Below are 14247 nucleotides of genomic sequence, written 5' to 3' on the forward strand. Positions count from 1 at the left end.
TTGAAAACCCTTTACATGTTGTCGAGTAAAATTTGACGAGTGATTCTTTATTCTTAAAAAATTAATAATTCGTAACATTTAACGTAATGTTTGAATGACAAATTGAGCCGCTTGACATTTTTAGGTAACTTTTTAGATAGAGATTATAAAAATATACATATACGTAGAGATTATAAAAAGTGCAGGTACTTTATAAGTACAAAATGCAAATGGCATCAAAATTTCTTCGGTTAAGTGTATTGAAAATATACATACGAAAAAATATATATTTATACTTGCAAATATTTCGAGTAATAAAAAGATCACCGTAATTTTACGAAATTGTAAAAAAATTGTAAAAATTAATTAACAAATATTAACAATTACGCATGAATGCCATGTATCTTTATCAAAATTTAAAATATACCAGATGTATTTATATTTTATGTTTATTACTTTAATTGGTTCCTGGCTCGAGTTATTTCACGGACATCAAATCGGTAACAACGTTGGAATCACTTCCCTAAAGTATATCAATGATAACAATATTAAAACGTATCGTTAGATTTATCAGCTATCAATAATATTTCTAAACTATTTTCTTGATTAAAAACTCATGCGTATATCTTTAGCATAATATTTAGAATAACAGCTAAAGCACGCAATATTAATGATCTCTTGCGCATGTGTTATGCAAGAAATGAAATAATGTTGATACAGTGATACAATGATCTAGTGTCAACGATAACGTCGATTATATCAAAAACGTTCGTATATTGCCTATCCTACTTACATATACATGTAATTAACATGTGTTAGTTATAAATATAAAAACGCAATAAAATATGTAAAAAAAAATCTATTTTACGATTATATCCGCCGTCAGATAAATGTATTAAAAATTTATTATACAGTAGCGAAACTTTCAATGTAATGCGAATTAAGCAGATCTTTCCATACGTTTCTACATTATGTATATAAGTTATTTATAAGTAATATTTATCTGTGTTTATATTTTATCTTTGCTTTTAGATATTTAAAAAAAAAGGTGTGTGATGTCTCGATGTCGTAATTCTACCAAACACCGAATCGCTTGAGGCACTATACGGCCCAGTGGATTATGTATATACAATAATTCTATGTGTGTATGCGTTTATACCTTATCATTAGTGGAAGGTAGTCATCGTAACTCCAATTAATTATCTTTACCAATTTTACAATAATGAACTATATCAAGGGCTGGAAGAGTGTAGTGGAATTATTTTGAATATTACAATTATAATTGTTTAGTTTTTAAAACAAAGAAAAACAATTGATAGCCGATAATTTTTCAAATGCCAATTTCTACTAACATTAATTCTGCTAACAATAATTAATTGATATTCTGCAACAATTTGAAGAGTAGCGCGCGCTTTTGTGATTCATGATATATAAAATATAATTTATTTATAAATGTTAAGTGTTATATTAGAATTTGTAAGCCTCATTCAGGCATATGTGATAAATTTGTGGTTTCATTTCGACGTTGCAGTCGTTCTGGATGCGAGCAAGCCAACTGACTGAAATCACGAACGACGTCATTGAACGTTTCATCACCGGTGACGCCTATTTCAGAGTCTTTCATTTCTTCATTTAGGAGACCAAGTCGTAATCTGACATAGATACGTCGATGTAATGAAACAAAATCTTTTAATATGTAAAGAAACTTTTGCAGACAATACTTACAAAGTAACGATATCGGCATTTGCTTCTTTTACAGCAATCGACAAAGGTTTTATTCCGCTTTCATCTTTAATATGTTGATCAGCACGATGTTTAAGAAGTAAACATACTTGTGCAGTGTGTCCTACATACAAGCATAAATATTTGTAAGATTGTAATATACTCTTTCCTCCCTCTCGGGGGGACAAAAAAAAATATTAGCGTATACCTAATTCTGTCGCTAAATACAACGGCGTTTTCCCCTCGGCGTCTTGACAATTGATTCGCGCACCATTCAGAAGTAGATACTCACATGACATAACGGAACCCTGTATACAAGAAAATAAACGGTCATTATTACACTTTTATATTTTGAAGCTTGTTTTTCTGCAAAAACAATGTAAAAAAAAATATAAAACACAATTGGGGGGGGGGGGGAAAGAAAATTTATATATTGTATATTTGTGTACTATTTTGTATATATAAAACGTCATACATACACTTATTATCGCTTGATGCAGGGGACTGCGGCTTTTATCATTAACATTGGACCACAATTTGTCAGCACCGACCGCTAATGCTGCACACATTACGGGTAAATTATGCGCTGCTGCAGCTTTATAAAGCAGCATCTCAGGATGGAGATTTTCTATATCTTCTTCATCAGTAAATTCTTCATCCTCGCCAGCCGTTGAATCTTGATCAGAACTCAGTTCTAAATTGTCATCAATAGCAGGTTTCGGTATATCGCAACCAAACATTAATACAGCTGATTCTACTTTTTCCATTCTACAATGCTTCTCCGACCCGGAATCTTTATTTCCTGAGATGTTTTCATCGTCTTTGACTTTATTATTGGAATTATCGTCTGATTCGCCGACTGAAGACGTATTAATATTAACTGTTAATGTATTCAGCATCAGTTCGCTTTCTACCGAATTAAGCTCTTTTACAAGCGGCTCGCCGCTTGCAACTTCTCCATGAGTTGCAATTGTACTCTTAACATATTTATTAGTATCATTCAAATCGTTCTGCGAACGGTTCAAGATCTTTCCATAAAGGGTAGAGTTATTTCTCAAATCTATATTAGCACTGTCGTCCGAGCTTACGGAATTTCGTTCCGGCTTCTTCGCTCTGCCAATGGAATTCAAACTATCGATTGACGTGTGTTTGCTTTCGTCCGAGCTAGTTGAAGGATGATTTTCTTTTACAGATGACAATGTTGACAATGTTTCATTGACATTACTAGTATCGATCTTATCGCAACTGCGTGGTCTGCGGCGTAGTTTACGCACGCTCCATTTCCGAAATCGCATTTGCTCTCGACTCGCATGATGTCCAGCCGGTATCACATCCGTCAGAGGTTTTACGAACTTACGATCTACGTACTTGAACTTTATCCAAGCTTCTCGAATGTTACTAGAAAAAAAAGAGATGTAAAAGATTTTTGTAAGATATTCTCTTATTGTCATTTAGTAAGAAATAGTTGATCAACTTATCGTGATATATACCCATTGCATTTTGGTATAGCTTTAATAATGTCGGAAGGTACTGGTAGAGCTTCGTATATGCTATTTACCACGGAATTGCCTAATTCTGCCATCACTTTCAGTATTTCTGGCTCCCAATCGTCCAGAGTTAAGGATCGAACTTTGCTATAGTGTACTCCAAGACTTCTATGTACACCAGAACACTCTAGATAAATATAAAAAATATTTTGAGTATAGCAATGTAGTACGTGTAGCAGCGCTACAGTGTATACATTTTTTTTTTAAGTTTACCTATGCAAAGTGTAATACCCAGATTGATGCTAGCCCACCGTGGGTTAACATCGCCACAGTCGCAGCAAACCTCGTTACCCGAGATTTTTAATAACTGCTCCCACACTCTGAAATGTCAAAATTAAAATAAATTCTGATAAAACACACTCGCTCTCTTTTTTCAACACGAATCGATGCGTAAAAAGTAACGGCGATACTCACCTTGATTTCAATTTTGTTAATGGCCTAGCAGAACCCTTATTATCACGTGATTGTAATTGATGTGGATTAATATTAGCAGTTACACTCATGCCTCTCTGAATAGCAGCACCAATAGCTTGCTGCATCGCAGTTACCCACGCCAAATACGTTTCTTCGCTGTCTGCTTGCAACATATGACTCCTTAAAAGAAAATAGATTTTTTTTTTCATTATTGAAAATTCTACCGAGTAACTCTTTCTTTTAATATTCATCACTGCACAAATCAGGAAATCTACTCACTTGGTTGGACTTAAAACTTCAAAACAATTCCTTCTATCGCAATCAACTACAGGTTTTACAGTGCATAGTCGCAAATCTTCTTCCATAATTGTATATCCTTCGTCACCTGTTCGTTTTCGGTACACCAGTTGATGATCCTTCAAGCAGAACCACCTTCTATTCCAAGTTTTGAAAGCGTTGCTAGTCCTTTTGAATAAATAGCCTTCCATCTTGGAATTTCCAGGTATCAGAGAAGGGATCAGATCTCGATTATTGACATAAATATGACGATTTTCCATTTCTTTTTCAAGTTTATTTGAATCACCTCTCATCTTAACTAAATTTTCATCGAGATCTTTCAGAAAAGGATCCAAGTCTTGAGCAAGATCGCTACCTTGATGGTAATAAGTAATACATGCGTGCATGTAACTCAGTAATGTGCCTAATATTTCGTGTCGTTTGTGCGCTTGCAGCATCGTCAATGCGTGAATGTAGTCTAGCGCGGTGTGTCGAAAGCACGATCGGGTAGCCGACAGAATATTTGATGCCTCCTCGTATTCCACAGGCCGAGATTTCGGTACTTGAGAATTCCTATTCAGTGCAACATCAAGATCACCGGAAATTTTTTCAAAGTAATGCCGAGTCTCTTTCGCTTTCTTGATATCGCTAGAAAAACATGGACGTAAAAATTTGTAGCTGTAGAATAAACCAGTTTGTCAATTTGATTTGAGAATCAAGAAAGGATATCGTAATAAATTTCATTCTTTCTTTACCTTTTAATAAAATTATTAAGATCCTTCATCACAGTCCTAGAAGCTTGGTCCAATAAAATTGTATGATACTTGTTCATTTCTTGCAAAGCATGAATAAGCTTGTTTAAAAATGCCATTATTTCCGGGTCATCGCTGAAGTACAAAGACAATTCCCAAAGACTATTGGCAAATTGGCTATGGAAAAAATAGAATTTTATATTATATTAATATTCAGAATCTTACAAAGCAAAACAAATGTTGAAAAGAACATGTTGAAAAGAATAGATGTAAACATAACATAATGTGCAAAAAATGATCAATTTTTTGTGAATATTTTATTCAATAAATTATTTATCATCAATTTCTGACTTTTCCTTGGTTATAATTGATTTTTTGGTACCGCTACATAATAAAAAAAGATTATTTATTTATCCACCACGAAGATTTTATTAATGTCTTTCTTTCCTTTGTAATACTGTTCAATTCTAGGCCGTTTTAGATGATAATTATAATTGATTGACGATGAAACAGACAATCAAAGTAGCAAAAAGCATAAGTAGTTGTACGAAACTTACTTTTGCTGTCCAACAAAGGCTTTCCCGGTATCGATGGTTAAGCTGCAATTTTTCAATACCTGTAAAAAGATGATAAAGCTATACAACAAAGGCGTTCAATGCATGTATTGTATATTGAAATAGAATAAGATAGTTGAGAAAAAAGCAAAGATTATATATACACTTGTTACATCGTTAAATTTTATACTGTTTTTATTTTTATTGATTTCCATCATATATGTATCGTTTCCAAAAATGATGCAAAAGTTACATCAATAAATCATATGATATACGTAAGTAATAGATTGTCCGTTACCTTATCTAACTTTTGTTCAAGTTGATCCACATTCTTCTCCACCTCTTCGATGCACGATCTGTAAAATTGACGATTTCATGCAACATCTCTCACTTGATCTCATTTCGATTATAGAATACGTCAAATTTGAACTAAAAATTTATCGAGCGTACCCTCAAACTTAAACTAGAAGCGATCGGGTACAGGATGGACATGGGGCATAGGGGGTACTCCTTTGTGTGAAACAACAAGTCAATTAGACTTGAGATTAGGATCAGGAGCGAGGGAATCTTACCGAAACTTGGGAGTATCTCGAAAGCATTCTTCGAATTCGATTAAAGGCTTCATATTGTTGTCACACCGTTGACTTGTCGAGATAATGGGTTGGAATGCAGCTTCGTCCGGTATACCGTGACCCGTGACCGTGGTATACCGTGATCTCGAAATATCGTGATATCGCGCGCGATATTTTCCATGAAACGATCAGTTGATTAGCGGCCCGGGGCGATTGATAAAAACGGCGTTAAAGAGCACTCGTGTAGAACTGTAGAACAAGCGCGTTTCCCACCATTCCCCCCTGATCACCCTTGTCTCTCTCACCTGTGATTTCCACTGATTCCCACTCACACCTCACACTCAGTCTCAGTCCCACTGTCCACTGTCAAACGCTAACCTGAACCTGAACCTGCGTCCTGCGTCACGAACGCAAGAAACACGTAAGAAAATGACTCAAAGTCAGTTGAGCTTGAGTCGCGATCACCGGCGTGCGCGAGCGCATACACAACACACTTTTGTAGAATACGATAATTACGAAGCAGAGAAAGAGAGAGAGAGAGAGAGAGTAAACGAGGATCCACCGGCACTACCGAGTACGGCGAGTACCAACAAGTCAGAGAACTCGCGACACACGACTATAGGACTATACACGATAAATGCAGTATGCACAAACACGATGAAACAGAAAGAGCACAGCGAGTAGCGCAAGTGACATGAAACGCGAAACAATACAATCATAAATTATAAACGCGCCAAGGAATGGCGACTCCTTGATTTGAGAATCATTATAAATATATAATGCAACGGGTGAAAGCGTATGTACATACATACAGTAACCATCGAGGGTGGCGGAAAGCTACGAGCGCGAAAAGAAAGAATATTTTTATTGCAGATAATGTAGAGATCAATGATCTTTGTGCAGTCTGTGCTGAGTGTGCCCTGTATATCCATTCATAAAATCTATATCCTCTGTAATCAATAAGGTCTGTTGTTTATAATTATAGCTCAATTGGTATACATATGCATTACCACATATGCTTCAAGTTTAGCGAAAAGTAGAAAGCGTAGAATTCGCGTAGAAATGGAAAGGGAATTTTAGTGCAGTCCAGTGCAGTCTAGGGCCTAGGGTAGCACCGCAGCAGTGTAGCTATAAAGATAAAGAGCAGCGCCACAGTGGCCACAGCCCCAAGCCCCCCACACGGGCACGCGCGCCTCGGCCTCGGCAGTCGGCGCCTCTGACCTCTGGCGGTTCTGACTTGAAAATATTTGTAATCTTTTCGAACGTCGTCGCGCGGTCGTCGCTCGGTGTCGCTCGCGTTTCTTCCGTTGTTTTACGTTTAGTTTGCTCCGCCGACGTTAGATGGCACTCCGCATCCCGTTTGAAGTTTGACAACATGAATTTGAGAACGAAATGAACGAATACGAATACATATGCGTCGCGTTTCAAACCTCGGAGAATTGACACGTATGTATGTACATACATATGTACAATAAAACATAATACAAGTCAAATCACAACTTGATTGTTTGGTTACGAACAGTTTGAAATCGAATGATGCGTTACGCGAAATGTCTCGGCTCTCTGAACGTTTCCGCCTTAGCCTATTATTACGGTTATTGTTGCATATTCAGGAACGTGATCGCCGCTGATGACGATCCCAACCGCAACTTTGGACGCATGTACAAATGGAGAAATCTGCAAGAAGGCTTCCAAGAGGCGAAAATCTGCAGAAAACCGATATTTTTGCTAATCCACAAGCCGGGCTGTCCAACTTGCGAGAAATTGAAGCCTAAATTCGCCAACTCGATCAGAATTCTCGACCTCAGCCAACGGTAAGCATATACCTATACCTATACCTTTTTGCGAACGTAACGTGTAAACGTTACTTAAACGTATTTTGTATTTTCTCCGATTTTGCTCCGGTTCAACTTAATTGATTCAACTTGAAAATGAAACGCCCGCACCCCGCACGTTTCCCAGTTGTTATCATGTTATAAGGGAGCTATTGATAATTAAACTTGCATGGCATATTGCGTAATGGCACAACTAAGGCGTTGTACAAGTGAAAGAAAAAGAAATGGGTAAAGGGTAAAGATTAGTAAGATTAATGTTGAATTTGTTGTATAAATTCGTGACGACGCAGCTTCGTTATGGTGGGCGTGAGGAAAGGTGAGATTTCCGCGCAAGACGAAGCAAGATTTCAACCAGATGGAACTTACGTTCCAAGGATCCTCTTCTTCACTCCGGACGGCGAATTTATGAGAGATATTTATAATCGTCATCCGAAAGCCGATGATAAATATAAATACTTCTACAGCAGTACGAGTCAAATAATAGATAGCATGATTTTGGCATTGGAACGTTGTTCCGTGAAGAATCGTTAAAATATATGGTAGGTGTCTTGACGACAAAACGGAAAAGAACATATTTAATATATATTTGTCAGACGTCGCAGTCTCACTGCCACTCGCTGTCCCTGCACTCGTTACAGCGACAATCGGTAGCTGAAATAAATTTATCTTCTTGTTACAAAAAATATAGTAGTTTCTTCAATTATAGTCGTAGATGATATTTTAGAATTGAAAGCATAGAAAGAGGACTTTTTACTCTAGTGTAAATAAAACTAATTAAGTTGTATTAATAAGAAAGGGAAGAGAGGGAGAGAGAGAAAAGAAAAAAGTAAGTTGCAATAGATAATATGTACATGTAACATACGTTTTAAACAATACAGTAATGCACATTAATTGTTTTTGATAAGCGTTCAATCTTTGTATAAGTATAAATGTCTTTCTGAACAAAGGTTTGTTATATTGTAAAGAGAATAAAGTAGTAGATATATAGAACGGAAAAGATTAATTTAAAATGAATTAACAATCTCTCTCTCTCTCTCTCGCTCTCGCTCTCGCTCTCTCTCAGCTTACACATCCGCGTAACGCGCGCTCGTAACAAAGCTCTCTCTCATCCAGCATTCGAGTCTGCGCCTGTACGTCATCGGATTCAGTGCCGCGACCAATATACGGTGGCCTATAGCGAGCTCGCAGAGGTAGGCATGACGGCGCGCTTGCGTTTGCAACAGTTGCCAGACGGTAAAACCCTTCGCATTGGTCGATGAAAGCGTAACCGAGAAGTCGCAACCCCTCGTAACCACGCCCAGCTCTTCTGTATATGTATAATACGCAACTATTGCTTATATTTACATATATTTTAAATCAGCTCTATTTTCCTAATAAAATTTAATTTTCTAATAGAAAGTAAAAAAAAAACAACCGAACTGGTCGTCACCGCTTTTTCTAGGAACAAAAAATTGTATTTTTTTCTCATAAACGAATATCAATTTTGTCGTATCTTAATGCTTAGCTTAAATATTTATGCGATAAGAAGAGTATTTCCGAATATTGGCGATACCCAATCTTAATCTTGGCCACAGACAAAATTTGATAATAAACCTGTAAAATTTAGCATTTTTGTATGATTTAACAACAGAAGAAACTGTACGCGTTGGTTATAACTCTGTTATTTTATATATCTTTGCTTAAAAGAGATACGAAGGAGAGAAAAAAAAGTTGCCTAAGAAGTGAAATTGATTCGACGCGAATACTTGAAGCTCGAGCCACAGACGGTGGCTTTCGAGCTGGCAGAATTCCGCAGGATGAGTGGAGCTTACGCACACGTTATACGTTATACGTTATGTATGGATCTCTTCGCGGACGGTTCTGTATTTGAAGGGTTGCGGATAATATATAGCCCGTTTCGGCGGAGAGTGCTTTTTGGCTTTGACCGTTTCACATCCGGTGGCGAACCGACCGACCGACCAACCGACCGACCAACCAACCAACCAACCAACCAACCGACCAACCGGCCACCGCCGCGCCAGCCCTATGTCGGGCTATTGCGCCGTAATATCGGATCCAAGCACTCGCTCGCGCCCGCACCTATACCTCTACGCGTCCGTCACTTTTTTTCCCCCGTAGAGTCTCGACCACCATTCTACCGGCGCGGCGGATCCGGGGGCGGATTTAAAAAAATGAGCCAGGACATTATTTCTGCTCGCCCCCTCCGCGACTTCTGCACGGACTGACCGGTCCAGTCCCGCTCTCTTTCCTCTCTTTCTCCTCCTCCCCTTTCCTACCCCCGTCCCCGACGTCCCGACGTCGTTTCCGCCGGCGCAGCTTGCGATCTGCCGCATCAGCGAATGTGTAAAAATGAAAAGAGAGAAACGGAGTCCGCGGAGGGTGGCGGATGACGGAGTCCAGGGGTAGGTAGGTAGGTAGATCAGGGACGAGAGATCGAGAGATCGAGATGGGAGAAAGAGAGAGAGAGAGAGAGGGGGGGGACAGGAGAAGAATTATATATCTCTCGCGTGTCTCCCTCGCCTGTCCGTTCGTTCGGTCGTTTCGGTTTGGATATGGATATGCGACGGGTGCGGATATATCGGGAGAGCCACGAAGCCATTTTCAATTCAATCTGTTAAAAGCACGTCAAAAAGTCATACGGTATTTCACCAGCGCGGTAGATCGCGACGAGATCGCGCGAGCTTCATCGCAATGCGACAGCCTGAATGGTGCGACGCCAATAGGCAATAGGTACACGGGTCTACATGGATAACGTATATGTATGTACCGATATACGTGTGGTGGTATCATCCAGAGGGTGAGATTAATCAACAGCGATCATCGTTCCTCTTGGGAATTGCCGAAAAAATTGATATACTTTAGGCTCTAGTTGCAATGTCGACGAGAAAAACTAATGACTGAGGCAAAACCGAAGTATTCAGAGTAATCTTTAACGGAGAAATGCGGTCTGAAGTAAATTTTACGTAAGAATAAAATTTTTCAATTCCCAACTATTCGCGTTGTGCAGTAAACAGCTAGAATGAAAAGTTATTTCGAACATTTCGTTTGATATAAAATCCATTGTAAAATGGATTTATCATGCACATTATACATATGTTTTGAATTAATTAAGCAGGCTAGTGAAATGGAAAAGCTAAACCTAAACTTATCGATAATTTATCATTTTACCGTATACTAATTATGCTGATTATACAGATCATACTAATATACCGCCGTATAACAGGCACATTGGAATTTACGTCAAAATTTACATTGGAGCGATCATTCGGATTATCATACCCCCATCGAGCAAACAGGTTACATTGTAGCTCGGTACGTTGAAAAGAAACCCGTCGAGATCGAAGCGTCGCGTAAGCATATCTCTTACCTGCCTGCGCTTTCTTCCAGGGGAGAGCGGGGAGGCTTTTACGTGGCGACTATAATCTAATCTCGCTTATCCGATCGCGGCTTTTATTCGACCGATCGTCCGTGGCGCGTAGTGTCAGGAGTGAATTCAACGACCAACGTTTGCAAACATCGTAATTCGATATTGCCGCGATCACGATCTCGATCTCGATCAATGAAAATCTGTGCGTGCCATTTATCCAAGGGTGTACATGATCCACGGACGATCTCGAGTGCGCGTGTGGGCGAACAACTTTTGTTCCGCAATGCCGAGCAATTCGACTTGAATCTTGGAGATAAGTTTAGAGGATACTTTTGGAAACATTTCGAAAGCACAAAAAGATCGTGGGAATCAAGACCGTGGGAAAAGGAATTTGCGATAAAAATCTTTCCATTTCCATCAAACATATATATAATATAATAAGTTTGGAGGGACTCGACTTATCCTTATCTGTACGGTAGATATACATACGCGCCTCGCCCGCGCGACCATATATTGATTGTCAAATTGCTTTTTCTTATAAAATTGCAATCATCAGTTTTGACAGTTTTGCAATTCTTTGCGTCAATTCGATATCACGATTGGATTTCTATATAGCCTGACAATGACAATGAGAAAAGCGAAACGACTTTCGATAGACGGATAGACGACGTTTCCGCTAGTAATCCGCTTTATAATATTGGACGATTTCTCTGATTTTGCGTTTTCGAATTTTGGTACAAAAAGTACATGATACTTAATGAACGGGCATGTATTGGCGAACCTATTGGTTTATTGATTTCCCCATCGGTATGTACGTTCACTTTGAGTGGCCGATGTGCGAGAGTAAAAAAGGTCCGTGTCCGTGTTCGTGTCCATGTCCGTGCTGTATATGTATATATACGCTATACGCTAACGCAACGTCAACGAACTTTCCCGTTTGGAATATTCTCTTTTATTATTGCTCAAATTCGCCGTCAAATGAAAAATCTTTTCGTGAGGGCGTCATCGAAAAAAGTCATTTCCCGTCGCGCGTTCAATTGTATTTAAACTTGCTCGTATGACACTATGACTCTCGATGATGCTCGCAGCAGACATATTCAATTTCATCGATTGCTAAATTACAATGTGGATAATTTGACCGAGTGGAAATTGGGGGTTGCGCGTGACACGTTATTACGTTACGATTTGCGATTTGCGACACAAGTACAATATTATTTACCCGTGATACCCGTAAACTCAGCGAGCCGCCCGTAAAAAGGGCGGATGGAAAATATGAAATACATACATTTGATAAGTGGATAATCGCGGGTTTTTCATTTTTAATCTCGCTTTAATCAGATTCCTATATGTTGTTGAAAAACACCAATCGACACGTTATTTCTTGAATCCTTTTTAAAGACCTTTTCGCATAGTGTCATTGTTACTTGTACGGCCCTTCGAGGATAATGTCCTGAATTTGTACGTTCGCGTGCACTAATATCGCCGAGCATTCACTCGAGATAGCTGATACCGCGATTGTTACTTTTCGGGCTTATTGTTAAGACGAAAGGTTCGGAAACGCGAGCAAGTTTTACGCGCGCGTCTACATTACGTACATATATCGCGCGTGTTAGGGTGGGCTAGGGCTAGATAGGGTGAGGGTAGGTAGGTAGGTAGGTAGGTAGGAGGGTAGGTATAGAAACGTAGCGAGATACGGGATTCAAATCATAATGCGCACAATGCTTTTATTCTATTCTCATTGCGGGGTAAATAACATCTGTACATTAGATCACTATAAAATCGGCCGCCATTGGTGAAACGACAATGGGGCTTTGCTCTCCTTCTCCCTCCTCCCTTCTCTATTCAAATCTCATTGTACAATATGATTCAAAGAAGACTCGTCGCGATGACGGTGTTGGTTGCGGTTTATAGACCGTATCCAACGAAAAAGAGCGAATGGGAGAGAGGGATGGAAGGTAGAATGGCAAGAGGGAAGAAGGAAGGTGGCGAGCAGAGAGAGAGAGAGAGAGAAAAGAGCGAAGTACGGTATGTACGGTATGGATGGAAGAAGGGAAGAAAAAAGAAGGAAAAGAAAAAGAAGACACGTTTCTCGAGAGGGCGAGGAGGAGACACAGGCGTGCGTGGTTAAGAACAGTCGGCTGAAACAAAAGGCGGAGCGTAGAGAAACGTCTGAGCATCGCTTCGCATTGTGTTTGATGCCGGAACGGGTTTTAAATAAAAGAGTAATGTGTTTGTCCGTTGCCACTACCATCGTCGCCGCCGCCGCCACCGCCACCGCCGCCACCGCCACCGCTACCATCACCGTTACCATTATACCAACACCACCACCACCGTCACCATCCCATCATCGTCACCACTATCACCACCATCACCGCCGTACGGAAGATACACACAATCGACCTCGGGGTGAGTGGGCAAAGGTAGGTAGGTGGGTACGCGGCTAGGTATGTCCCCCTTTCACTCCACAGATATAAACTCTTAACATCTCCGTTTGGTACAGCGCGAGCCTGCCAATCGGCGGCCGGTAGAGGCGTGGCTGTGGCTCGGCGAGGCCTCGCGTTTGGCCGAGGTCTCGGGGTGGAACACTGTGGCACAGTGTTTTATTTCGCGCTCGCGTGGAGTATGGAGGGGACCGTTAGTTTCTGCCCTATCTCCCTCCCCGAGCGCGGAGCGGACTCCGTCTCTGTCTCCTTATTCTCTCGCTCCTCTCTCCCTGCCGCCGACTGTGGCCCCGTTGAGCTCCCACTTTGCTGCCGCGCCGCGCCGCACCACCGCCTCTCCGTCTATCCGCGCGCGCTACCTGAATCGACTCACCCGGGATGCTGCAATTGTTGACAATGCCGGCGAGCGAGAGGGAGTGAGAGGGGGCGAGAGAGCGTGTGCCGCGGGAGTCCGCGGCCGCGGCTGCGGGCCGCGATTCCGCATTTCGGATTCGGCCCCCGGCAGCCGACCGAGAGGGTGTTGTTCTCCGCGCGACAGCCGCGATCAGCGATAACCGCGTACACCGACTTAGGAAAGTGGAGGCGCGTGCGCCGCTGCCGCGTACGATTACGGGAAAGTACTACCTGCCTGCCTACCTGCTTGCCCTTACCGTCTCGCTCTCGCTCTTGTCATTGCTCTTGCTCTTGCCGCGAACGGTTGTAAGCGTTGACACTTTGTTTGCTATGTCTCGACGATGGTGCGCGTAAAGACCTGATCGGACTCCGGACTCCGGTCGGCTGACACCGCG

General features: G+C 40.7%; 2 protein-coding genes across 3 annotated transcripts; one reads left to right on the forward strand and one right to left on the reverse strand.

The window, feature by feature from the left end:
- Positions 1-368: 368 nt before the first annotated feature.
- On the reverse strand, positions 369-6936 carry LOC112457167 (arf-GAP with coiled-coil, ANK repeat and PH domain-containing protein 2). 2 transcript variants are annotated; one of them, XM_025020074.1, is made up of 13 exons: positions 6827-6936; positions 5817-6213; positions 5543-5600; positions 5248-5306; positions 4694-4867; positions 3942-4586; positions 3663-3842; positions 3462-3568; positions 3192-3375; positions 2181-3099; positions 1910-2009; positions 1705-1825; positions 369-1631 (listed from the first exon to the last, which is right to left on the reverse strand). In XM_025020074.1, exons 2-13 carry the CDS (start codon positions 5867-5869, stop codon positions 1463-1465), a joined length of 2769 nt encoding a protein of 922 aa, XP_024875842.1. In that variant the 5' UTR covers positions 5870-6213; positions 6827-6936; the 3' UTR covers positions 369-1462. The 2 variants fall into 2 exon arrangements, with proteins under 2 accessions (XP_024875842.1, XP_024875843.1); XM_025020075.1 differs by lacking the exon at positions 6827-6936 and having other exon boundaries at positions 6122-6612.
- A 368-nt stretch (positions 6937-7304) lies between these two features.
- On the forward strand, positions 7305-8368 carry LOC112457168 (thioredoxin domain-containing protein 12-like). Its single transcript, XM_025020077.1, has 2 exons — positions 7305-7630; positions 7942-8368. Exons 1-2 carry the CDS (start codon positions 7350-7352, stop codon positions 8180-8182), a joined length of 522 nt encoding a protein of 173 aa, XP_024875845.1. The 5' UTR covers positions 7305-7349; the 3' UTR covers positions 8183-8368.
- The last annotated feature ends 5879 nt before the right edge of the window (positions 8369-14247 follow it).

This window comes from Temnothorax curvispinosus, unplaced genomic scaffold (genome assembly GCF_003070985.1).
Source record: "Temnothorax curvispinosus isolate PA1 unplaced genomic scaffold, ASM307098v1 QBEX01007562.1, whole genome shotgun sequence".
Lineage (NCBI taxonomy): Eukaryota > Metazoa > Arthropoda > Insecta > Hymenoptera > Formicidae > Temnothorax > Temnothorax curvispinosus.

What these genes read in the sequence shown, in the direction of transcription:
- LOC112457167 (XM_025020074.1), bottom strand. Translation starts at nt 5,869, where the DNA reads ATGAAGCCTTTAATCGAATTCGAAGAATGCTTTCGAGATACTCCCAAG. An exon ending in CGAGATACTCCCAAGTTTCG is followed by an intron (nt 5,601 to 5,816) that starts GTAAGATTCCCT and finishes TCAATTTTACAG; the next exon opens with ATCGTGCATCGAAGAGGTGG. An exon ending in CTTAATAATTTTATTAAAAG is followed by an intron (nt 4,587 to 4,693) that starts GTAAAGAAAGAA and finishes ATGTTTTTCTAG; the next exon opens with CGATATCAAGAAAGCGAAAG.
- LOC112457168 (XM_025020077.1), top strand. Translation starts at nt 7,350, where the DNA reads ATGATGCGTTACGCGAAATGTCTCGGCTCTCTGAACGTTTCCGCCTTA. An exon ending in ATTCTCGACCTCAGCCAACG is followed by an intron (nt 7,631 to 7,941) that starts GTAAGCATATAC and finishes GTGACGACGCAG; the next exon opens with CTTCGTTATGGTGGGCGTGA.